The sequence below is a fragment of the Peromyscus leucopus genome, chromosome 1, assembly GCF_004664715.2.
Source record: "Peromyscus leucopus breed LL Stock chromosome 1, UCI_PerLeu_2.1, whole genome shotgun sequence".
In the NCBI taxonomy this organism is placed as follows: Eukaryota; Metazoa; Chordata; class Mammalia; order Rodentia; family Cricetidae; genus Peromyscus; species Peromyscus leucopus.
The window spans coordinates 74385054-74411138 of record NC_051063.1 but is presented as its reverse complement, the minus strand read 5'-3'; the positions used below and the strand labels follow the sequence as shown (position 1 = coordinate 74411138).

Sequence of the window (26085 nt, the reverse complement as noted above, 5' to 3'; positions counted from 1 at the left end):
CTGGCAGGTCACCTCAATGTGTGGCCTTCCAGCTCTGCCTCTTGCGCATCCACGCCACCAAGCACTCTGTCAACACCTCTGTCCGAGCACAGGAAACCATTAGGTAAGACACAGGTATTAAAAAAATAAGCTGCATGACATTTATTTTGTCTTGTTAACATTAATATCTGTAGAAACATTTTTATTGTCAGTATAAAAATTAACAGGTTTTATTAAATACTTTCTCCAATTTCAAAACACATAAAATCAGTGTAATCTGCATTCATTTCGCACAACTGTAGCAAAGTGAGTGGGTGTATCCAAAGCCAAACACAATCCTTGAATACGGAAATCAACAATAACCACCATCTTGTTGGATGTAGCGATTAAGCCAGATCTTTCGGTGAGGTCTTGTCAGACCAAGGAGGAAACCAGAAGCAAACCCTTAAGAAGACAGAAGAAGCTCCCAAACTCCTAGCAGAGTAATACTGGGCTTGTGATGTTCTGAGAGCCCCAAAGGGGTTTCTGATGCTGAAGAACCCGAAACTGTTATTAAAACTCACGGAGGAGAAGCGAGGCTAGTGTGACGGACGTGTAACTCAGGCAGAAGGCCAGCTGCCTGACAGAACCCACCCTGCTGTCATTCCAGTGGAAGTCTGTCCCCCGAGAGTGGATTAAGGCATCTTGGAATGAGGACGCTGGTACCATTTGTCTTGGGAAGTCTGCTTACATGATACACTGGGGTGACAGAGCTTAACAGGTTTCTTGTAAGTGGGCATTGAGGTGTCTAGACATCATCATCGGACAGCAGAGTTGAAACACAGATAAATCAAACACATCATTTCCCCCCAAATTAGTCATATATCGTAAATATTTCTCTTCTCAAAGGATCCAATAACCAGTTAAGTCCAAGCATAGATTAACTAGTCTTCTGTGCTGCCAGCATAGAAATGCCACTTAAATTACAAAACAAAAAAACACCCTATAAATGATTAATCGTTTCGTATATTACCAATTGGTTAATAAATTAATGTGACACCATTTTCCCTGAAAGCAAAAGTATCTTCCCACCTCTGCTCGGTGAAAATTAAGAAATTCTAAGAACAGCATTTAGCAAATATCTATTTAAAAAAAGAGAAACCAATTTTCTAGGTGCATCAGGACATCCATTTAAAATCAATACAAAAAATAATTCCTTGTAAATATATAATATATATTTATACATAATTTGAATATATTTACATACATCCAGCACCTATATACTGCATTTGTGCTCTGTAAGTGTGTGCTGACATATATTTTCTCCAATTATTACAAAATTAACAAGGGAAGGCAGAACACGTGTCTGCCTCGAGTCCTACTGGGTGCAATCCAGTACACACGGTGGGGGAGAGGATGGCGTGGTGGCTTGCGGCTGTCCACGTATCAGGAAATACTCGTCCTCTCCTGGGAAGGTGACATGTTTCCAACCGTATAAATCTTTACACATGTGCCAAATATGCTTCCCATTATTTACTTCTTCTCTGATCCATATGTACAAGTGGAGGTGTGTCACACGCTCCAGAGGCACAGCCTCTCTGCTCAGTGTCAGTAGGTTCCTGGTGCTGTCCCATGTGGGGACAGGAAGACACGTTTGCTCATGTTTTAACACTGCCGTTTATGTGTGGATACTGAGGCAGGCAGGGTTCATAAGGCATGGGGTCTGGAGAAAACACAGAATCGTCCCCTGAAGAACAAGAACTCCTTGTGTCGGGATAACTAGGAGAATACTGTTCGAGAGGCTGAGTGAGGTCCAAGTATTCCTGCAAGAAGGGAAGAGAGACGTTTTTATTTCATCTCGGGTCAGGATAACAAGGTGAATACGGTTCGAGAGGCTGAGTGAGGTCCAAGTAGTCCTGCAAGAGGGAAGAGAAGAATCTCATTTCAAACAGAAGTTCCCGAAACATCTCTATCAGACTTGGGAAAGGACAGGGAACCCACCCACCCCCCAAGGCCCAGTTCACCCCCACTTCACACAGACCTCCCTGAGACCCCAACCTCATCCACTCCAGGCTGCCCCGAACTTTCTCTTATAACGTGACACCAATAAACCACCAGCATGTAGTAGACAATAAAAACACAGTGAGCTGCTCGAACTGGGCAGTCAGCTCTGCCCACAGGACCTGGGTACCTACACTAGCCCTCCTCACTAGAGCTCACGGTTGGAGTTTAGAGCCCAGTGAAGTAGAAACACCGCAGGACCCCTTTAAATAGCCAGGACATGAATATGTATTTTCTGAATCACAGTCTACAGTTGTCGTTTCTAGGATCATTTAAGGGGAAGCCTTCTCCATTTGTTGCATAATTTAACAGATGTAATTCATTACCCTCAGAAGCTCTCAGAGTTAACAACGTAAACAGGTTGGGGAAAGGCCTGGATACCCTCATGAATGTTAAATCCATAATGGGCTGTTAAAGAAAAATCTAGGGGAAGGGGGGTTTAGTCTTGAAAACGTGAAGTTCATAAAGTTTCTCCACTCCTCAAAGCATCCCTGGCTACTGCCGAGGTCTCTCTGGCTCACTCAGAATTCCTCTTCCTCCAGCTCTGGGCAGGGAGATAGCCCTGGTATATTTCTGTTTGACCCATGAACAAGGCTGCTTCTCAACATTTGTACATGGGCAGTTGAAAAATCAAATTAAGAGTCATCTCTTATGGCAACCAATGATGTGAAATGATACAAGTTCATATGAAATTATATAAGTTTCCCAATTTCAGAGTCCATAAAGTTTTAGTGGAAGACAGGCACTCATTTATTTACATAGAGTTGGGGTTGCTTTCATGCTAGGATGGCTGAGTTTCGACAGAGACCATATGGCCTCGAAGCTGAAAATGTTTACTCTCTGGCCCTTACAGAAAGTACTGGCCAACCCTGGTTGGAAACTAGGAAAAGATTTCTGTCTCTCTCTCTCTCTCTGTTTCTCAATGTGTATCTCTCGGTCTCTGTCTCTCAGTGAGTGAGTGAGTGTGTGTGTGTGTGTGTGTGTGTGTGTCTGTGTGTGTGTGTGTGTGTGTGTGGTCTGTCTCCTTTTTTCCTTTCCTTCCTTCCTCTCTGTTTTGAGACGGGGTCTCAAGGATTGCAGGCTGGCCCCCAACCTGCTATGTGGCTGAAGATGCCCTTGAACTTCTGATCCTGCATCTACCTCCCCGAGCACTGGGACCACAGGTGTGCACAATCATGCTCAGTTTATGGAGTGCTGGGGGATGAACCCAGGGCTGTGTGCACACTAAGCAAACACTCTTATCAACTGAGTTACATCCCCAGCCCTGCAAAGATTTCAAAACAGGGGCCTTCCTACTCTCGCTGCCTCGCGGCCCTGGCACAATAAGGTGGCTTTGCTTACATACCCAGAGGCCAGCAATCCTCTCTGACACGTGGTTTTGCTGAGAGGGGGCAAAAGCGCAGGCTACAGCACACACTGCCCCAGGGTTATCAGCAGAGAGTCCATGGAATGCTGGCGACCGTACGGTTTAAAAGACAAAAACCACTGTAATTCATCACCAGGGCTGGCAAGAGAAAGAGTCGCCATCCCAGAAGGGGGATGTGTCGGCTCCAACAACATCAGCATTAACCGCACGACCAGAAACAAACACGCCCACCACATCAAAAGAGGACTTTTTGCTTACAATGATAAAAATGAAATTTTGTCCTAAATGGAACCATTTTTCTTGAGCATGTGGTAATGATTTTAAGAAGGAAAGAAACTTCGATTTTTATATCCGTTAGACAATAAGGCATTCTGCTCTCTTATTTTAGGATCTGCATATAAAGTTCAGTAGAAATGGGTCCCCCTTTAAACATAAATATATCAATACTTAACATTGAGTGCAGACCTGGGATCATTGTATGAAAACCTTAGTGCCCTTCCCAGTTTCTAAATGAAGCTGTAACTTTCAGATCTGATGGGGGGCGGGGGTGGGGGGGAGAGAGAATATCACTGGATTCCAAACCTAGGGTTAAAGGAACTTAGGCTAGAAACAACAATTTTGGCAAGAGAAGAAAGTTGGCTCCCCCCCCCATCCCCCCTTTCTTTCAACTTCTGAAGGTCAGCTGTGTTCATTTAAATGCAGGCTCCCTCTTCGTCCAGCCCAAGCCCCGGCCAAGAGCACAAGATAAAGCTGCCACATTAAGGCTTTACCTCTCTACATTCAACTGTTTTTCCTTCTCATCACTCTATTTTTTAAATCAGAAATTAACTGTATTCTTTTCCTTTTAAGTATCTGGGAGATTTTAAAACTTTTTACTGGTGTGAAATCTACATCAACCTTTTTTTTTTTTTTTTTTTTTCATGAGAGAATATTGCTCGGCACATTCAGGGAATATCTCAAAATTTGTTTACAATTTCTAGCAGAGGGTTTCCCTGGACTGTGTGGGTCTATCAGCTTTTCTGCTTGTAGAATATTCTTTCTAAAACCCTAACAGTCACTTGGTTTATGTTGAAGTCAGAGACATGGCTGTATTTAGGCAGAGTAACAGAAAATGGTATCTTTGGTTGGCATAAATTACAAGTACAAAAACTGAAATATTCTGCGTGTATTCACATGTGTGTGAGTGTGCACGCATATGGAGGCCTTGTTTTATGAGACAGTATCTCTTGTTGGAACTTGAAGCTTGCCCAAGAGGTTAGATTAGCTGGCCATTGAGTCCCAGGGATCCACCCGTCTACACCTCCCCCGTGCTGAGATTGCAAGAGAACACCATCACACCAGGCTTTTGGAGTGAGTGCCATGCTTGTGTGGCAATCACTCTAGCAGCAACTAGCTACCTACCCGCCCCCCAACTCCACTCCTAGGATAAATATTTTAACTATAGGCTCCAACTGTCAACCTAAAAGTCTTGTCACTCATAACAGAATTACATAACTCATACATGATATGTGTGGCACATGTGTCACACAGAAAGATCCGAGCCACATGTCTTCCCAGACAGGCTTACATAGGGCAGGTACTACACGGAAATGATAGAACCTCACTGCCTTTCACCAAGCTGGTCAGCCCCTGAGCGCAAGCAGCATTCACACTAACTACCAGGACACAGAATCCAGGGCTCACGTTACATGCCAGTACCTTCCCATGCACACCAAAATACTACCACAAAACATTTCCACCTCTTCCTCTCTCTACACACACCACCACCACCACCACGACCACCACCACCAGTTGCCATGAAGACAACTCAGGGGAGCCTTAGCCTCCAGCCTCATGAGTCAGAATTCTCAAAACTCAGTTCTGAGGGGGAAAAAAAAAACCAACTGGAAAGGAACACACAGTTTAACTCTGCTTGACCCCTACACACACACATACACACAGCCACCGACTCCAACAGGGGAGCTTGCATTTAACAAATAGGCATCTCTTGAGCCAAGCAGGGTCTCCAGGCCTCTGGTAGGAAGCTTTTACCTCGTTGGTTGTGAGAGTTAGAATCCGATCCAAGTCTTCCACCAACTGCTTGAATGTGGGTCTCTGTGAGGGTACAGCATGCCAACAGTCCCTCATCATCATATACCTAGGAAGAAGGATTTCTCTGGTGAATTGATGTCATTAAGCACTTGATAGACAGATGTGGATGGTTTGGACAGGTGGCGTGGGGACATGCCCTAAATAATGAACTACAACTACAGAAGCACTAACATTACGGCAACTCCTCTGCAACCCAGAACGCTTTAGGGGGGCGACTCTGCATCCAAAAGGGGCATCTATGTGTTTTGCTACTACCTCTCTGACAGTGTGACCCACCATGACGTCGTCACACTTTCCAGCCATCTCTAGAGAATGGAAGGAGACGGAGCTGCACTCTCCTCTCCCTCCAAACACTCCTGCCTGAACTACACTTCGGGTTTTTTTTTTTTTTTTTTTTTTTTTTTAAAGTCTGTTGACAAAAGTTCCTCAGTTCAAAAAAACTATATGTATTCAGAAACCACAATTAGAAGGTTTATGCAAACTAATCTGCCACCACAGAGCTTTGAGCTGACTTCCTGATTAACTCTTGGATAGTCCAAGCTTCCCGCCTTATCTTGATGATCAGTTTCGACAGACCCTCTATGTTAGAAAAAGCAACAGAACACAAGGCACACAATAAATGCCTTTATATAATACGCTATAAAAAGTGGCCATTCATCAGCTCTCCACTGCACACCCGAGAGTGCTCCTTGGGATTACTGCTCTGAAATCCCCATGAAGGAGCACACAATAGGAGGCAGTCTCTGGGACAATCACTTTCTTAGTTCGCCCCAGAGTGTGTGTGGGGGGGGCAGCACCTCACTGCACACGGCACGCGTCATTAACACAACACAATTTCACCTACAGTGTGAGGAAGGCGTTCCTAGAAACCAGCTCACACTTTCATAAGCAGAAACGGGACCCTCACGATGGCACCAGGATAAACTTTGCTTGAAAATACGGGTAGCCAAACACACTAATCCATTCAATCAGGGTTAGTGTGGTTAATGTAATAGCAATTTCTTCTCTCTCTCTCTCTCTCTCTCTCTCTCTCTCTCTCTGTGTGTGTGTGTGTGTGTGTATGTGTGCACATTTGGAGGTCAACCATGGGTATTGTTCTTCAAAAACCATCCACTTTATTCTTTGAGATGGGTCCCTCACTGAGACGTGAGGTTTGCTGTTTTAGGCGGGCTGGCAAGCCCCACGGATCTTCCTGGCTCCACCTCTGCAGTCTGTGGGATTACAAGTGCTCACACCACTGTGCCCAGACTTTTGTGTGGGTGTTGGGAATGAACTCAGGTCCTCAGGCTTGTGTGGTAAGCGTTTTCCCAAATGACTAACTCCCTGTCCCTATCACTTTTTCAAAAAATTAACTTATTTTTAAAATTTTATTTTATTGAGAAAGGGTCTCATTCTGTAGTCCAGGCTGGCCTCAACCTTGTGGGAACCTTCCTGCTCCAGCCTCCAGAGTACTGGGATTACAGGCGTGAGCCGCCATGCCTAGTTGTCATGACAACCGATCAGTGATTAATGGAAAGAGCCCATTTCCTACTTGGCATTGTTGGCACCGTGGACAACCTTGTACATTCCACAGGAGCAGCCCTGCCTGTGGCATTCCTGCTTGGTATCTGACCTACGGGTGTTCATATCGCTGTGTGGCACAGCACACTCCTTCCCACGGGTATCCAGACTGAAGGCCTGCTCCATATACTTTGCAGGATGCCTTTCTTTAGGACAAGCCATAGTTGTCTGTGGATCTTTCTATCTCAGTGCTGGGAGTGAGCCCAGACAGCCTCAAGAGTTCTCCTTAGAACATGTTTAGAAAATGGGGGCCCGAGGAACCCAAGACGTGACTGGAGAAACAGGACAGATGTGGTGAGTCTATGACATTGTCAGCAGGGGCGGCCACAGCCCTTACAGCTCATTGGTGCAGTTGGCGGGCTTGTCCATCCTGTGTCCCTCCTTGAGCAGCTTAAAAAGTTCCTCCACGGGAATCCCTGGGTAGGGCGAGCCCCCTAAAGTGAAGATCTCCCACATTAACACCCCAAAAGACCAGCTGCAAAGAAAAAACACAGCATTAGTAATGTGCCCAGATCGCAGAAACCTAAACATGTCAGTTAAAAAAATAAACACCCGCTCACTTCTAACATCCATAGATAAATGAGCCCTCCCGCAATCCATCCTACATGCCCTTTCCTGACCCCTCAGGAGCCTCCCTAAATGAGGACGACATGCGGATGGTCTGATGGAATTTTCCATTAATTGACAAAGAGCCACACCACGGTCTCATGAAGTTCTTTGTCTTTTATGTGGTGTGAACTAATGTGGGAGGTCTAGACTCCTCGACTTCAGGCTTCTTCTGTCTAAATCACCCATCACCCTGGTGGCTGCCACAGACCTGGATCTACAGATGACAGAATAAGGCCAGAAAGCTGACTCTGTGAGGGGATGCCTGCCCTAGATGGCTGGTGGAGCACCCATGGGTAAAAGATTCTGTGACTTCGTGTGATGCGGAGGGAGCCAGCACAGGGCTGGGATTACCGTGGAAGAATTTCATGCCCCAGAAGAAGAGGCTCACCCAGCAGAAAGCGAGAAGACCTCGCAGGGTGCTGTTTGTACACAACTCAGAGAGGTACGTTTGGATTTTCCCAACCTAGTTTGGTGGACTCAAGGTTAAGAGAAAATTAAGCAGAGAATTGTAGGTTACTTGTGCCCTGCAGTTCTGGACGACACTCGTGCAACACTGAAACTGTCCCTGGTTTTCTACTAAGCAAAAGCAGGGGCCACGATATAGGCAAAAACAGTTCAGAGCCTCAGTATATTCATGTACAAGTAAAAACTGTGACTCCCTCCTAGGAAGGCTGACGGGACCCAGCATGCTGGGGCAGAATCAATACCCACATCAGAAACCTTCCAAAAAACAAAAACTTCCAAATTAAATACAAAACCTTCGTCCTTTGGAATAACTACAGACCCATAGGAACTTGCAAAAAAAAAAAAAGCATCTTTTATCCAGTTTCTTCTAGTAGCATCTTTTAGCTAAATTTCCCAATCTACAATATCAGTTGGAACCTAGCTCTAACAGTAGTTTAAATGAGTCATCAGAGAAATATTATGTAATTTCTGCTGTATTTCCAGAACATTATCAGAGGCTAAGACAAGACTTAAAAATTTATAATAACCACAGCAAGCAGATGTGGTGATCATCCAAACTGACCACGCCTCATTCAGCACTGACCTTTAAGGACAAGCCCGGGCTAAAGAACAATCCCAGACATCTAACTAGGAAGGACTTCAGGGTCTTCTCTCTTTTCTCATTTTTATAGGCTTTTTGTTATTTTTGTCTTTTTTTTTTTTTTTTTCCAGAGCTGAGGACTGAACCCAGGGCCTTGTGTTTGCTAGGCAAGGGCTCTACCACTGAGCTAAATCCCCAACCCCTCTAATTTTTATAAAGATAGGTTCATACTACATATCCCTGTCTGGCCTTGAGCTTGCTTGCTACATGTAGTCCAGGTTGGTCTTGAACTTATGATCCTTCTGAGGGCTAGGACGTACACTTACTTCCAGGCCCAGCTAAGGGTGTTTCTTTACGGGAGTGCAGAGCATGCCACCCACTTGACAAATGAGACCAAGTGTGGTGAGTGAGCATCTGCCATCTGTGATGGGTGCAGGGTGCTGCCACTGTGGCAGGAGGACAGTGTCCCCACCTCCCAAAGGTAGGCAGATCAGGAACCAAACATTGGGTACCAATCTACCACAAACTCATGATGCCATCTGAGACCTATGCCCTCTACCAACATGTAGAACCTAAGTAGTTCTACAACTCAACCTACATAGAAGCCAAGGACAGTCGTTACTTACACATCACTCTGATGGGTGTAAACTCTGTCGAAAAGGGCTTCAGGAGCCATCCACTTGACGGGAAGTCGCCCCTGTAAGAAAATGTAGACACCCCTAGGTTTCACAGGAGCACTACAGAAGCCCACCAGGGCCACGGGCTCTGTCAGAATACCGATTCACTTTTGCAGCCCAGGCAGGCCCACAACTTACAATTGACCCAGGGCAGGCTCACACTTGTGGCAGTCCTCCTGCCTCAGCCTTTGACCTCCCACACCTGGCTTTCTAACGCTGTCAAAATTTCAAATAAAGGACTTAAGAGGGACACTGATTGGTTAGGTCTTGCAGGACCTTCCCACATGTGTGGAGGGAGACAAGTCTGTGCATTTGCTGGTATGTGGAGGAAATTACTGGGGTGACATGACTCTGTTTGCTTGTCTATAAAAATTAAAAAAAAAAAAAAAAAAAAAAAAGAAGGTCTCAGTTCAAGGACTTCCTGGCTGGTTCCAAGAACCAGGTCTGAAAAGTAGATTTAGATCCCCATCTTTTCTTCATTTCCCTACTCTAACCTGTCTTGAATTTGGGCTCCAAACCTGAGCACCCACCTAGCACCCAGTGGTAGGCAGCCCATGCTCCCCTAATACACCGCTCCCAGGTATCTACCTTACCCTCTGAGGGAAGAGACGGCTTTCTAATGGGTTTCATCAGTTTATCACTACGGGTATGATAAAGCTCCAACCAGCTGTGTTAAATAATGGCTATGATGCATGGTGTCGGAGTGCCGTTTCTTTGTATTCTCATTATCATCTGTCTCCCTAGCACACAGCTATACCCCGATAGCCTCTTAGTCAAAACTGAAGCCAGCAAACTTCCAAGCTCCAGTCCTTGCTTGAAGAGCTGAGCCATCTTGCCATCCCCCAATTATGAAGGTTCCTAAGAGAGCCGTCACAAAGCCTCCGAGGCTACTGGTTGTTATTCTGTGAAAAAGAGTGCTCCATATATACTAAACCTATCTCAGATGTCGCCTAAATTGGGTGATGCAGAGTTAAGCAAAAACCACCAAAGGAAGTATGGAGGGAAGCCCCCACGGCTCTCCCGCTGAGAAACTTGTGTCATTCTGTAACCTTCCCGGCCCCACCCTCAGTGTGACGTCACACACTCACATTCGTGGTCTTTTTGTAATAGTCTATGTTGTTGATATCCCTGGCCAGGCCAAAGTCTGCTATCTTCATCACATTGTTCTCTGTCACCAACACGTTTCTGGCTGCCAAATCTCGATGGATACACTGCAATCAAGGAAGAAGAGAGAGAAATAATCCTTATGTGTTTTAGGAATCAAAAGAAAAATAGACTCTTTTAAAAAAATGCAAGACAGAAAACACATCCCAAGTCAAAAACTGGGTGCAGAATACTTTAAGAGCCATACTGGGCTGTAAAGTCAACAGGCTGACTAGCCTTGTCAAGAGCCCCAAATGTGATGCGATAATCACTCATCCTAATTTAAATAAACAAACAAAGGCCCTGGTCATCTGAGTCAGGAAAGGCTGATTACATCACCACATTCTCTTTTATCTGCAAGTGCCCCACAACACCAGTGCGTCTCTTACAGTTTCACACAAACTGGACATCAGATACCATTCAAAAATCCTGGAGTTCCACACTTGCTCTCTCCAGTCGGCAAAAGTCCAACTTTCAGATGACGGGTTCAACTCCAACTGTCTTCTTCATCTCCGTCACTTCTCTACCAGTGTGACCTCAGGTCCTACATATACTGGGTCTTCGCAAGGTCTAGTTCTGTCATTTCTGTCTTTCCTTTCCCTGAGTGGTGTCTGTCTTCCCCACCCTTGCCTCTAGGCTGTGTGAGGACGGCCCCCAGTTAGACCCAACTGGCCTCTTCTAAGACCCGCACGTTTTCCCTCTCTGCAGGTGGACACTGAGGAGGTCTGTTTCTAGAAATGGTGCCTCTACTGCAGCCCCTCCCCCCCCATTTCCTTGCTTCTCTCTAGCAGACCCTTGGGCTGACTCTCTTTTTCCCCTGTCCCTCCAAAGCAAAGAAACTGCTACAAGCTGTTTGTGTTTCATCTATCCTTGGGGCATCAATTCTTAGATACACAAAGCAGTCACTACCTCCATCCCAGCCTCTGCGGAGACTGGAGGATTCACTGTCAAGTCATTCTGGGACATTTCCACTAACAGTAATGCCCTCTTGACATCTCAAAGTCAACATGTCTACTTCCCGGACTCCTATCCTGTTTGGTCCTCACACAGAAAGGTCCATATTCTACACTCAAGTCCTGATCATTCCAGCTCTAAGATGTCTCCAAAGTCTGTCCTCCATGGCTCATCCCTGAGGCCAGGCTGCGGTCACTGCCCTCCCCCTCACCCTCCAACCCTGGACTGCTACGCTAACTGCCCAGTGGCTTTCTGGATTCCCCCTTTATGCCGCATACACCATGTGCTTCAGACACAGTCCAGCATGTCCTTTCCTGGCTCACTGCCCAGCCAATGTCCGTCTATCCATATTCTCAGTGCAGTCTGTTACAATGGCCAGCCTGTGCAGGGGCTAAACTGTGTCTGCGCATACATCAGGACCTGGTACGTCTCTGCCTGTTATGATACATCTGATGGGAGGGTGCACTGTCTCCACAGTAACCAGTCTCAGGAAGGTTTGGTCACTATTATTTAGAAGGCCAGGCCATCCACAGCTATTTTGTTTCAACTGTACTTTAACAGTCTCCAATTTCATTAAGTTACACGGTAAATAGGACCCCAGATCACCCACTTCTATTTTTAGAAGAGATGTGGTACAAAGAAGCAAGCACCACCCTCAAACGCCTTTACATAGGTTACGAATCAAGGTTAATGATCACCCGAAGCCGAGAGATTTCATCCACTGGCTGAGCGAACTGGGAATGACCTATTGTAAGCGCTCCATGAAATGACCACATAAATATGGAACTAGCCTAACTGCTTCTGAAACATGAATAAGGAATTTTAGCTTTGCCCTCACCCACGCCTGAGCACCCCTGGTGTTCACTTGCATGTGTGGGTGGGCCAAGATCAGAGATGAGGTAGCAGCAAGCCACCCAAGTCTGCATGTCCCCGGCCAGACTCGGAGTGGGAAATGTGAGAGCTCCCAGGGCTGCCTGAGCTCTCTCTGCCTGGGCTGGAGCGCATTGCCGGGTTGGAGGCCTCTTCAAATTCAACTTTCAAGGCCCCGGCCAAGTTCTCCTGGTGGTGTGTGCTCCCGCTGACATGTGTTCTCTCTGTTTGGCAAGCCGAGTGGTCAGAAGAATCTGGCTTTCCTTGCAGGGGGCTCCGACCACACATCGAGGCTCAACAGGGACAGAGAGGCTGCCACAGGCTACTGCTACCATCTCGCTCATTCTGTATCCCAGGGCGCTGGGAAATACCAAGGGCTAAACAGAAGACCGGGAACCCGTGCTCAAGAAGAAAATAGCTAAAGGCGAGCCAAATCCCCAAATCCTACCGCACACAGAGGTCTGAGTTGTTCTCCGGCCTAGAGTACTTACTGTCTACAGAATGTAGGCCCTAGGGAGGTTTCCCCACAGGTTCTTGTGGGAAGGAAGTCCAATGCCCCTGATGAAGACAGGGAGCTGGTCCACACGTCATCTCATCTAATTCTCATGGTGACCTATGAGATGGGTGCCCCAGGTAGGGATGTGGAGCTTGCTTTTAAATAAAATGAATATCGTTGAACTAGAAATAGCAAGGATTTTTATAAACACTTTATGTGCCACACTGTCTCTTTCCTTGGCTGGCTCCACCTCCTACTCACCGGCCTGAGGTCAGTCACGGTGCCACATCTGAATACTCCCAGAGCTGTCCTCTGGGTTGTTTTCAGAGTTCCGGGACACCAGCCGTTCCCTGTCACCTTCTGCACCTCTGAGGCCCACCACTCCCCCACTTCCTCATCTTTCACGTTCTACAACTTGCTCTTCGTTTCTAGAAGTGATGCCTCCTCAGGGAAGCATTCTTAAGATCTTCATCCAGCACCCTCGCATACCTCTGCAGGGCCTTCACTGCAGACGGGCACGAGCTAGAGATGTTAGGACAACACAGCTAACCAGAAACGCACTTAGAATCATTTACCCTGGGCTCTTCTGCAAACTGATGGAGACAGCCACATAGTGTGACTAACCACAGCCAGGGGCAGGGACTCTATGGATGTGCCTGGATCTGGAGAGAATCAGGAAAGCCCTGAGGTCAGAGTGTGCCTGGGCAGAGGCCCAGGGGACCCAGATCTGGAACCAGTCCTTCCCCGTTTAGCCCCATGAACATATAGGTCTTGCCACAGAAGAGAAAACAGCGATTCTGTCTACCTGGGTACAAAGCATCCCCACCATGCTCTAGCTATCCCTGGTGCTCTTCTCCATAAATGGATCCTAGCCTACCTATGGTGGATGACCTTAAGTACCCATGATGCACTTGGTGTCAGATGCTTGCCACACGCTGTGACAGGCGACATGGGCTCTCAAGCGGTAGCTGGCAATTTTTAACAAGAGGAACTACAATGGTCACCATCTTATTTGTGAGGACAATCCTACTCCCCACTGCTTCTGCAACCCCCGAAATGTACTCACTCCCCTTTGCAAAGTTCACGTGACAGCTCTTGCTCCACTTTACCTAGCGGCTGCGAACCAAGAAACCTCAAATCCACAATACTGGGGCAGTGCGGAACTTCCACTAATTCTGTGACCACAGGGAACAGCATGTTCCTCCCCGACTCCGAACAGGGCTACACAGCTGACCTCAACTTCAGCCCAGAAACCCTTTTTGTGGTACCCAAGAGTGGCATCCTGGCCTCTCAGCCTCCCTCATCATCTTCCCTTTAGTTCACCACCATAATCGAAGTCACACCCTTTGGCCTCCTAATGATGTGCAGGCCTCAGGGCTGAGCTCTAGTCTATGGCTTGCTGGCTGACACCTTCCCTTAACCAGCTCTCCAACGTGAGCTCTGCATTTTCTACTGAAATTACTTCCTGTCCTGCCTCCTGGCTCCCAGGTCTTCCTCATGTTGGGAAGCTACAACACCAGTCAGTTTCTCAAGCTGGACATCAGGAGTTGTCTTTCATCTCCCTGCTTCCCCTCACCTAATCATCCCATTACATGACAGTAAAATGTGCCCAAATTCCAACTACCAACTTCTTTTCAGTGTCTTAAGACCTGATAAAAGTTTGGCCCAAAGAGGAACTCGGTATTTCCAATGTGCCATACAAGGGCAAATTTTAAGCACACACCTGGCCCTAATACTCACGCTTGATAGCTCTGCACAGCCCCAAGAGCCAAGTCCAGGGGCCCTGGCCTGGCACTGTAAGGCCCTGAATAAGTAGGGCTTTATCACAAGGTTTCTAGCTGCTTATGTACTTATTTTTATTTCACATTTACTGGCATTTTTTCCTACTGTTACTCTTGTAAATCAAGAATGACATCTGTTCTGGCCACCCCACTGGACATTCCAACCCAGAGAACAGTTATCTGGGGAATCCTGGGGACTGAAGAAAATGAAGAGGTGGTTCTCCTACCACTCCTGCATCAGCTGCAAGCCATACTGCATACAAACACTTCCCCCATCTCCCACCAAGGAGGACTTCCAGCAGGGACCAAGCCTAGAGAAGTTAACAGGCTGCTTATGGCTGACTGCCTGGCCCAGGCTTCCATGTGAAATAATCCAAACATTTCACAGTGACATAGTGCCATGGCTTTCCACGTTGGCCAGATTTGTTTATGATGCTCATTCAGTTACTCTGTGTGCAGCCTACACACATCAAAAAACAAACACACCCACCCACGCATACAGGCATATACATATACCTGTAGACACATACATACATGCACACATAAACACACACAAATGCACACATGTACAACTCCATAGGCACACACACACACCCATGCATAAGCACACAATCTGCTTGTTTTCACTGCTGATCCCTTTAGAAGTGAGCTGCAAGCATCACAGTTACTTCACATCTTGGTTCCTTAACATTTCCTAATCCAAAAATTCAAATCATCGCAGTGTTGACAGGATGCCATGAGTGGAAAATTCCAGACCACAAAACTTTGTTTTATGTACAAAATCATTAAAAATACTATGTAAAGGTACCCTCTGGCTATGTGAATATAGTTCATAGAAAATAGTTGATTTTAACAGACTTGGGTTTCATTTAGTACAGGCAAATATTACAAAAACTCACCCTAAAACTCTAACTCTGTTGTTTTTAAGAATTTGGGGTAAGAGATATCCCAACTATGCATCCCCCATCTTAACACAATGCCATGGTTACCCTAGTCCAAACCCAACTTGAACATAGTAGTGTTACATAAGATACAGTCCAAGTTCAAGGATCAGTCACTAACAGTAAGATCTGGCCTTTACCTCCCACTCCAAAGAGCCAGTCTAGGATTGTCACACCTCTACATCAGGCTGTTTTGTCTCTTAGCCTCTTTAATCAAATCTATTTCTCTGTCTCTGCCTGTGTGTCTGTATTTCGTGTCTTCCAGCCTGGCTTCAAACCCAATACTTAGCTGAAGATGACCCTGAATTTCTAGTCTCCTGAGTGCTGGGACTATGGGTCTGTAGCACCATGCATGGTTTATATAATGCTAGGGATTGAACCCGGGGCTTCATGCATGCTGGGCAGTAGCATTCTACTATATCCCCAGCTCTCCCAGTATTTTTTAAACAGGCATGACACAGATAATCTAAACTGGTATCTTGTCAAATGTCTCACATTTTATATCTGTCTGTCTGTTTCTTGATGGCAAAGATTTTCTTGAGGGCAACCCCCTCCCCACCATGTGCACATACACATGTACAAAATCAGAACACTCGAAACTGCTCAAATTTGGCTTCTTGAAACCTGTATGTTAGGAGGTTTTATAGATGCTATAAGAAAAAAAATGAAAAAAGAAAACTTATAAGCTGTAAACTCTAAAGAAAATAGAAAAAAGTAATAAAATAAAGCAATGCAAAACTCAGAGCACATGATAACTCTAAGCCATTGTTCCCAGGCGATGGAGAGCAGGGCTCAGGACCATCTAGCTCTAGAGTGCCCGCCACCTGCACCTTCCGACACAGGTCACCTCATTCACTCTTGACACTATCGAGGCCCCTGGAGGAATCCAGATTTATGACCCTTCAAGTAGCCCATGCTCCAAATGACAGAGGAGCGCCCCGCCAGGGGATCATCCTTTTTTTCTCTGGCAACCTGAGGAGTTAAGGATGATGGAAATGCAGCAAACTCCATTCCAGGCAGGAGCCAGCCCATCTCCACCCACACAGCACCCTCGTGCCCTGTGTGGGATTGAGGAAGGGTTCCTAGGTCCTCGGAAATACCCACGAAAACTCTGAGCACCTGCCTAACACCTTCCAGAATAACTGGAATGCTTTGAGTTCCATTGTGAGTGGCTTGCTTGGAATGCCAACCATTCACCTCAGGGGACCCGGCCAACTTCTGACCACAGGATCACCGAACGAGACAAAATAAACAGAAATCCCAGACTCTCAATGTCAAAACTACTCCTGTGCTCAATCTCCATTCTCAGATCATTTAATTCCACATCAAGCTGATCATTCTAAATTTAACACCCAAGTCTATGCCCCAAGCTCACTCCGAATGAAGCCCATCAGCCCAGGAGCATCCCACCTGCCCTGCCTTGGAGCAGAGCCCACTCTCCTGAAGTTGTTATGTGTTTGCTCTGGCCGTTCAAGAGTCCATTAAACTGGAATATGAACACCACCACAAATATTTTCCATGTTGTACAAGACATGCAAGGACTTGATCAAGCAAATGAACATGTCTGAACCGCCCAGCTTCTTCAAAGACTTAACTGGCTTTTGCATCCAATCAAGCAGAATGGGAAGGACTCACTTTTTGGGAAGCCAAGTACTCCATGCCTCTAGCCAGCTGGTAGGTGCAGGACACTAAGTCCTTGAAGGTCATCTGCTCCTCAGGAACTCGGTTAATGTCATAGGAGTACTCCATGCCAGGTGGTCTCCGAGCTCGGAGGTATTCCCGGAGATTGCCTTTCGAGGCATATTCGACTATGACATAGAGTGGCCCTGTGACAGAGAAAAGAAGCTCCCTGAGGCAGTGAAGGCAGGAACCACCCTTGGGTGACTCAGCCAAGTTTTCGGCCATTTTCAACCTCCTGTGGTTTTGGAGTGTTTGCAGATTGAACCCAGAACCCTGAACACACTCGGTAAGGGCTGGACAGGTAGTCTGTCACTTGGCGACAGCCCCACCTTTCCTTGCTGTTATCATGCAGAAAGGCATGGATTAAAAAAGACCCCCATTTCCAATCTTTCCAAAATGGTGATGATCAACACGAGAACTTCCAAAGGTTTAAGGAAATAGGACAGAGTTGCAGTCACTTTCGGGCCAGTGCCCTTCAGTGCTTTTCAACCTTCCTGATGTCACAACCCATCAGTTCAGTTCCTCATGATGTGGTGACCCCCAACCACAGAATCCTTTTCGTAATTACTTCATAACTGTGATTTTGCTACTGCTATGAATTGTAATGCAAATATCTGATATGCAGGCTATCTGACATGTGACCCCTATGAAAGGGTCATTTGACTCCCAAAGGGGCTGCAACCCACAGGTTCAGAACCACTGCTCTATGTCTTCCTGGGAAAGCAACAGCCATCAGAAGCCTGACCCTTCCAATTCCCTTGAACCACTCTGTGTGCGTGTGCGTGTGCGTGTGCGTGTACGCGCATACACATATATTGTAACGATAAGTAAATATTAAGTTTGTAGAATGAAATAAAAGATGAGAATTTAGATGGCTCAAACAGCCAGAGCATGCTGTCGACTCCAGGGCTGGAAAGAACGGTCCCCAGGCCACGTCCTGCCCAACACCAGTCTGAGTCGTCATATTTTATTGTCCCACAGCCATGCCCATTCATATCTATATCATAAAGGCTGTTTTTCCAATATGATGGTAGTGATGAGTACAAAGACCACAGGTCCACAAAAGTCTAAAATATCTACAGTTGCCCTTTGGAGGAGAAGGTTCCAATCCCCGCACACCTAAAGGAGGCGCACAAGCATTTTTCAGGTCCCCAATTACTGTCGGGTTGATTTCTAAAGCGCCAGTCGGCACTCCTGAGAGCACCCAGGGAATCGTTCCCCCTGAGGGAGATTGCTCTTTCCTTCCACTGTCTCTCTGTAAAGCTATTCTTGAGAGCTCAGCCATCTGCCGCCTACAGCAAGACAGGATTCCTCAGTCCCCATTTTAAGGGAAGAACTTCTCAAGCAAAACATACTGGTCTTATTTTAAGAAATCTCTCTTGGCCCCTCACACAACAAAAGCATCAGAAGAAAGCCTTTTCCAAAACAGCCCCCATGCCCAACTTCCCATAACCCCCAGGGGCAGCCACAGACCTGCTGTGCATCTGTGGCTGGTAACATTTTCCCAAGGGTAAAGTCATAAAAGTGACTTTAAAAAAATGTGTGTATGTATGTGTGCATATGTTTGTTTGTATTTGCATACGTGGGTACACAAGCAGGTATGTGTGCTTATCTGTGGCAGCCAGAGGACAGCCTTGTGTTTTAGACAGGGCCTCTCACTGACCAGAAACTCACCAAGAAGGCTAAGCTTGGGGTCCAGTAAGTCCTGGGATCCACCTTTCTCCACCTCCCCAGGGCTAGGATCACAAAAACTCAACTTAAATACGGATTTGACAGGTCCTCATGCTGTTGCAAGGCTGGCCCTCTATTGACTGAGCTATCTCTCCAGCCTCTACTTTTCTGTATTTTTGAGACAGTCTTATTATGTACCCCAGGCTGGTGCCAACTTGTGATCCCCCTGTTTCAGCCCCTTGGGTGCTGGGATAGGTGTGCACTACATGTCTGATGGGAATATATGGTCTTGAGAAGCCCTAAGAGCAGAAACCTGACAGGACCGTTGTTTCTAGATCAAGTCTGCTGGCCAGCAGTGCGGTGTGTGAACGGAACAGAACACACCCCCTCCTCCTACTCACCATCCTGGGTGCAGGCGCCCAGGAGGTTGATGATGTTCTTATGTTTGCCAATCATCTTCATCATCTCCATCTCTGACACCAGATCAGAAAGGTCCTTCTCTGTGGCATCATCTAGGAACATGAAATAGGTGAATCATAAATCAGTTGGCTTCTCCCAACTCCCAGGCTATCACTCTTAACCATTAAACTCTTAGAACACCATGGAGCTGAATTTTAGAACCGGAAACATTTTCCCATCTAATCAGCAAAGAGATAAAAAGCTGAGGCACGGGAGTGTTATGCTCTATCAAAGAGATCACATGGTCAGAGTTGGGACCAAATCTAGGCCCCCAGCACTAAGGCCAAGTCTTTTACAGCAAAGTTCTTGATCATGAACTAACCCCATCCTGTGATGTATCTAAGATACTTTTCAGAACACACCAAATTTCCTGATGCCCCCCCAACAACTCCAAGAGCGATAGGGAGGAAACCATAGGAGGAACATTGGGAATCACTACAAAATTTGTTTTTACAGAGCAAAAATTCTGAACACAACCTTTAGCTTATGTTAGGCCCAGGAAGTAGGCCAGGAGTGCATCTGTAAATGTGTATGCATACAGAAATAGTCTGAGTGAGCAAAACGCCTTCTCAATAGCTCCCAATTACCACCCTAAAAGAGAAGTACAAGTCACATCTCACATGCATGGCAGAGGCCCAACACACACGGGCTCACAGCTTCTAATAAGCGCTAAGACCCTTTCCAGTGTGCCCTCCTTAAAGTTAATTCCTCAGCTGTCATTTTGTTCCGTGTAGTGCTAGGGCTCCACGTGCATGCCACTCAGGCAGTCTACCACTGAGCTAAGTCAATAGAGAAAAAAAAATCTGAGCTAAAAGAAAAAGATAAGGGCTGAATCCAGCTTAAAAAATGAAATAGGGACATGGCTCTATCCTCACCTACGTGGAGAAGAGGGAAGGGAGGTGGGAAGAAAGCACTCAGTAGACACATAGTTGAGCATGCTGCCTTCCCTAGACTTTCGACATACTCTGGTTGTCACAGAGAATCTGAGAAGGCTTTGGGGGTAATGTCCTCCCACCATGACTGAAAGGATAGTGGACAATCGTGCTTAAAGAAGAGGGCCAACCCCTAAACCTTCCTTTTTACAACAGCCCCATGGATCTCAAAACCAGGAGTCCTATAGAAAACTGTGTGATGCCTGGTCCTCCCTCCCCACAGTTCCCAGCAGGTCCCAGGGGCTGGCTGCCTCTGCCCTGCTACAGATACTTGCTGTCTTCTCTGTGGTATCCGAGTTCCCTGGGAATCTCAGGTCAATAGCTAAGAAGACAAAATGAATGAATGGTGTTCCGACCCTTTCTTGTCTTCATGTTCTCAGCAGGGATGGATGTGGTAAGCATCCTACTAAAGAAAAAAATGGCCTAACTCCTGAGCACGTGCAACATCCTACACTTACAGGACAGACCTCTCTGCCGACAAGCTGGGGAAACGCTGGGCACGAAATCTTTCTGAGATTCCCACAACAGGATATATAATGTGACCTTTCCTTTTAACTGTTCTATAGAAGAATACCATGCAAGGATAAGTTAACAGTAAAAAGTAATTTAAGTTCCTTGGGCATCAAGCTGGGTTGGAAAGGTTGTAGGCAAACATTCAGGCTCCCACCAAAAAAAAAAAAAGACATTTGTATATCCTGGGGTTATTGCTTACATAGCCCTGAGATTCTGCATCAGCCCCAATCCTTCCTTTTTGGCTTCTAAGTGACTCTTGAGAGCCACATTTTGGCAGACAGAACATGGCTTTCTGTTTCCTGGCCCCTCCTTCTTCCCACTCCAATACCTACCTCTCCTTATGTGTATGTTAAAGTTTGGGTCCCAGATTTACCATATCAAACCATATCAACATTCCCACCCCAACCCCGAAACTTCCTAAGCCCGTGAATACACAGGAGAGGAGAATCAATCAGGACCTCTCATTAAGAGTCAGAATAACTGGGCCCAGCAAGCTACCACTTGCTCCTAAACTGGCTTTTCTTTTCTAAGCACACAGAGCTCAAGGTAAATCCTCTGTCTCAGATGCTCATTTATCCTGAAACCCCTTCAACCTTGAGGTCAAGTATGTGCTCTTTGACCCCACATCATCGCAGAGTTCACATGTCACAAAAGGACCACTCTCGATAAGGCCCTCCCTGCCCTCCCATCCACCCACTCACCTTTCAACATCTTCACTGCCACGGTGACGGCCTCCTTGGGTTTGTCTTTATCGATTCCCACTGCTTCAGCCATGACTACTTGCCCGAAGCAACCTTCCCCCAGGGGCTTGCCCAGCGTCAGCCTAAATGTGTAAATAGGGGATTAGCGCGGAGCGTCTGGCGGAGGGGTACAGGGGAGGGAAATTCCAGAACTAAATATAAAAATCTTCCAGCGGCATGCATATGGAACCAATGAGACTTTGATGCACACACGGGGTATTTTCTTAGTGACGTTTTTCCAGAACGTCAATTACTGTTGGAGCAGCTATTAAATTTCACGTTTGTGCTCCCCATTTATTTTCTTTTGCTTTATGGAAGGTGTCCTTGCTAGCGAGGTGGTCAGCTTCCCTGGGTGCCAACTGTGAGGAGCTTTTGGTCTTGAGCCAATTAAATATTTGTAATTTAAAATGGTGCAGAGGAAAAAAAATGCAAAAGGCTGCTCTTATTTTCTGTCCCCGTAAAGTGGCAGCTTTCAAATCACTATTACGCAATACCAGTAGATTTTATGGTTACACTGCTTGCCAAGTTACAGGACAGGACTCTTTAGCACGTTGCAAAGAATCTGTAGTTTCTCATTGAAAGCATCTTCTAGAAAATGGGCGGATATTTTTTTGACATAAGTTTGGAAATCCTTATCACTACCCAAAATAAACAAGGAAGAAAATAGAAAGAAAAATGCACAAATGCACAAATTACATTTTTAAGCATAAAGGTTCTCTGCATGTCAGATAAACAGCCTGCCAGTGTTTCAGGTATTCATAGGGAAGTCTTTGGAATACTTTTGAGTGGTTTTTATTTTTAGTTATTTTTTTAATATTTATTTTTATTAATGTGTGTGTGTGTGTTTCTGAGTAGGGGGTATGGACATGTGAGTGCAGGTGCCCATGGAGCCCAGATACATCAGATCCCCCAGGTCTGGAGTTACAGGTCGGGGAGGTTTCTCATCACAGGTGCTGCGGACTAAACTCTGTGCTTTACAAGACCAGTACCCACTCTTAATGATGGAGATCGCTCTCCAGCTTGAGTGTGCTTTTTAAAAAACATAAGCACAGTACAGACAAGTATTAAGCTGTCTTCAGTATACAGCATTTACAGTAAGTACACAATGTTTTTAAAAGCTCAAGGAAAAGAAAGAAAGAAAAAAAAAATGAAGGGCTATGCTGAAGGCATCCCCTTTCAGTCCAGAAATAAAATTAAATTGAACATCTTGGCAGAAAAACATTTGCGTTGGAAAATGGTTAATTTATGTCCTATTGCCTCGTTACAAGCATAACAAACCTCTCTTTGTGTAATTTCTGCCTCCAATCTAATAAACCGCTTCTAAATAGCCTTCATTCATTGGAAATCTGCTCCACCTACATTTGTGCTAAACACCGCCTGGAAATGCACAGTGCTCAGATTTTCCACACTTAGGTACCCCTGAGTGGGAGCCGCTGGGCAACATAGACTCGCACTGTTGACTGGTGTCACAGGTGGCCAAAAATACAGACTCAACCTGAATGCTGCAAGTTTCTAACTTATGAGCACAACTCCCCAATTCAGTCTTGTATACACAGGAATGTGCACATGAACCCAGCTATTTATACAATCATACACAGCTAGGAGGCTGGCAGGGGTCAAGAGAAACATCTCTTCCTCTCTCAAAAGTCTGCAGGTAAAGAAATCATTCTTTGTGCTTTCTCTGGTACCTCACCAGTAAAATGTCCAATAAACAGTCCCTGAATGGATGCTCTTTTCACTCTATTTTATAGTGCACAAATAAGCTGGAAATGATTTCCATTGACATAAACTGTAGGCTACATAGACAGTAACTCAGCCCTGGATTAAGGTATATGTGAAAATCTCTAAATTGGGAACCAACGTGCCTGGAATTGTATGACTCAAAGACCCAAGTGAGTTCCAAGCCTCCTTCCCCTTCCTGTTAGAATTGGCCATCCAGTCTAGGGAAATCTTATCTTTGTGTACCTGAATCTCTGTATATACATACACACACCCACACAGTGTGTGTGTGTGTGTGTGTGTGTGTGTGTGTGTGTGTGTGTGTGTGTGTTTTAAACAAAGCACTCAGAATCTTAGGAAGACACTGCAAATGTCAAGGTAGTGGGCTAGTTGTTTTCAAGCAAGCTGAGAGCTTACTCCTGTGTATCTGATGCAGAAAGAGCCAATATTTCTACCTTCTGCATCTCTCAAGCTGTTTAGACTCTAATCCTACAAGAAGGAAGCCACCAGCCCTCCAGGGAGCTTCACTCCCTGGAGATAGGGTTGCTCTCTATCTGGAGGGGAGAGGCTGGTGGGCTACCATCTGCACCACCAGCTCTGTTAAACACACCATCTCACTCAAGTTTGCGGTTCAAAGGCCTCTGGTTACAAAGACACACATAAAAATGAGAGTCTGACCATCGAGAATTGTGCTCAGTCCCAGGAGGTGCAGACCGTGACCCTCATTTTATAGGCAAGATACTCAGAAGAACTGAGTGAATCCCTCAGGTCTGCCCAGCCACTGATGGGCAGAACTGGAATTCAAATCCAGCCCAGGCCCAGGCCAAATTACATGGAGTTATTCAGGCTGGGCCGAGAGACAAACAGATCCCAGGAATGCCCATCCAAGCCTGCGTGGCAACCTTGTGCCCAGCTCATAACTAGATACCTCCCTATCAACCAATAAGCAAAAGTATTGTAGACCATAGAACTCAGGTATCGGGTGCCAGATCTGAAACTTTTCAGCCCAATATCACGTGAATAACTATTAAAAACAAAACAAAGCCGGGCAGTGGTGGCATGTGCCTTTAATCCCAGCACTCGTAAGCAGAGCCAGGTGGATCTCTGCGAGATCGAGGCCAGCCTGGTCTACAGAGCGAGATCCAGGACAGGCACCAAAACTACACAGAGAAACTCTGTCTCGAAAAAAATAAATAAAAACAAAACAAACAACAGCAACAACAAAAAACCCAGATCTTTAAGGCAATGTCTAGTAACCAGAAGTTGGAATGTCAGCTCTGTTTTAAAGACTGCATAACTCCATTTTTGTTCCACCTAACTCGGTCTGAATTGTCTAGAAACTTAAACAATGATAACCACATGCCATCTTGCTTGGTTACTAGGCAGAACTTTGTAAAAAAAAAAAAAAATTTCTTTTTTCCATTTTTCCAGGAGTTGGTTATTCAGAAACACAATCTCACTCCTGTTGACAATGTCAGAGTAAGACCTTTGCAGCTAAAGGCCATGAAAAGAAAATGTCAATCCAATATTCCCATTTATAGCTAAGCGTTCACTGGGGCTATGCACAGAAGAAGTACTCACTTATCTCTGGGGAACTCCCATTTCGGATCCTCTGGCAACTCATACTCGGAGACCCCTGCTAGCATTGGGGTATCTGCCGTAGAGGACAGCCGAGTTGTTATCCTCACCAGCGGGGTGTTGGAGTTCATGGAGGAGCTAGACTCAGCCGAAACCTGGATACAAAATGCAAAGAGGCAGATGTAATCCTGGCTCTACCTGAGGAGCCTGGAAGTGAGCTGGGACCCAGCCAGAGCTTCAGTTCTTACAAAGAAAGGGGAAGGAACCAGGCCAAAAAAAAAAAAAAAAAAAAAAAAAAAAGTGGACCAAAAGGAAAAGTCACAGGAAAGATCAGGTTTCCCCCATAAAAATATTTAGAGAAGTTTAATCATGGCATTTCTTCTTTTCATCTTAATTTTTTTTTTTTTTTTTTTTTTTTTTTTTTTTTTTTTTTTTTTTTTTTGGTTTTTTCGAGACAGGGTTTCTCTGTGTAGCTTTGCGCCTTTCCTGGAACTCACTTGGTAGCCCAGGCTGGCCTCGAACTCACAGAGATCTGCCTGGCTCTGCCTCCCGAGTGCTGGGATTAAAGGCGTGCGCCACCACCGCCCAGCTTCATCTTAATTTTTAAAGACAGTCACTTAAGAATGTGCAGACAGACCCCACAGGCTTCATTACCATCTTTTTGTCTTTCCTTATTCGGAGCCCTGGATGAAGAAGCTCTCCTTAGTCCTGCTCAGGCCACAGACTGATGCTGTGCTCCTAAGATTCACTAACATGCAGGCTGGGCTCAAGTACAGGGTGCTGGCCAGGCATGGACAAGGTCCTAAGTTCCATTTCCAGCACCATAAAATAAAAACAAATCCCAAACGGAATCAGCAGTAGGGATTCACAAATACCTAGCAGGTGACTTCTCCCACTGCCTTTGCCTCCAAAAAGCAAAACGGGGATCTCAAGGAAAGAGCTGTAGGGTATGCATGGGAAGGGCATTCTGCTAACTCAAAGGTCTTTCATTCAAGGAAACCCAAGGCCCGGGCATTGGGAGGTCATTCTTCATCTCCAGTCCTTCTGAAACTTGATGATGTCCATACCATTTGGTGAAAATGGGCTGGCTCTTGTCACTTTAGCTCCAGTAAGCAGGCCAGTGAACCCATGAGACCAAGAGTTGAGGGAAAGACTGTCACTTAGAACCACACGGGAAGGACCCTCTCCCACCTGGCGGCACACAGGCTTCACCAAGTTATTTTCTCATGCCCCTTGATTTG

The 26085-nt window shown here is 45.9% G+C and overlaps 1 protein-coding gene across 10 annotated transcripts in view; it reads right to left on the bottom strand.

Annotated features, from left to right (window-relative positions):
- Window positions 1–117: 117 nt before the first annotated feature.
- The window catches only part of Fgfr2 (fibroblast growth factor receptor 2), a 108440-nt gene continuing 82472 nt past the window's right edge, over window positions 118–26085 (bottom strand). For 9 of the 10 annotated variants that reach the window (XM_028868149.1, XM_037209999.1, XM_037210003.1 and 6 more), the window contains 9 exons: window positions 24848–24999; window positions 21509–21630; window positions 19305–19415; window positions 17188–17378; window positions 10456–10578; window positions 9317–9387; window positions 7374–7511; window positions 5417–5522; window positions 118–1781 (listed from right to left, as the gene is read on the bottom strand). In XM_028868149.1, the coding sequence (XP_028723982.1) occupies window positions 1617–1781; window positions 5417–5522; window positions 7374–7511; window positions 9317–9387; window positions 10456–10578; window positions 17188–17378; window positions 19305–19415; window positions 21509–21630; window positions 24848–24999 (1179 nt within the window). In that variant the 3' untranslated portion in view covers window positions 118–1616. Of the gene's footprint in view, window positions 1875–5416; window positions 5523–7373; window positions 7512–9316; window positions 9388–10455; window positions 10579–17187; window positions 17379–19304; window positions 19416–21508; window positions 21631–24847; window positions 25000–26085 lie in introns of all 10 variants that reach the window. The other variant, XM_037210006.1, reaches the window with a different exon arrangement.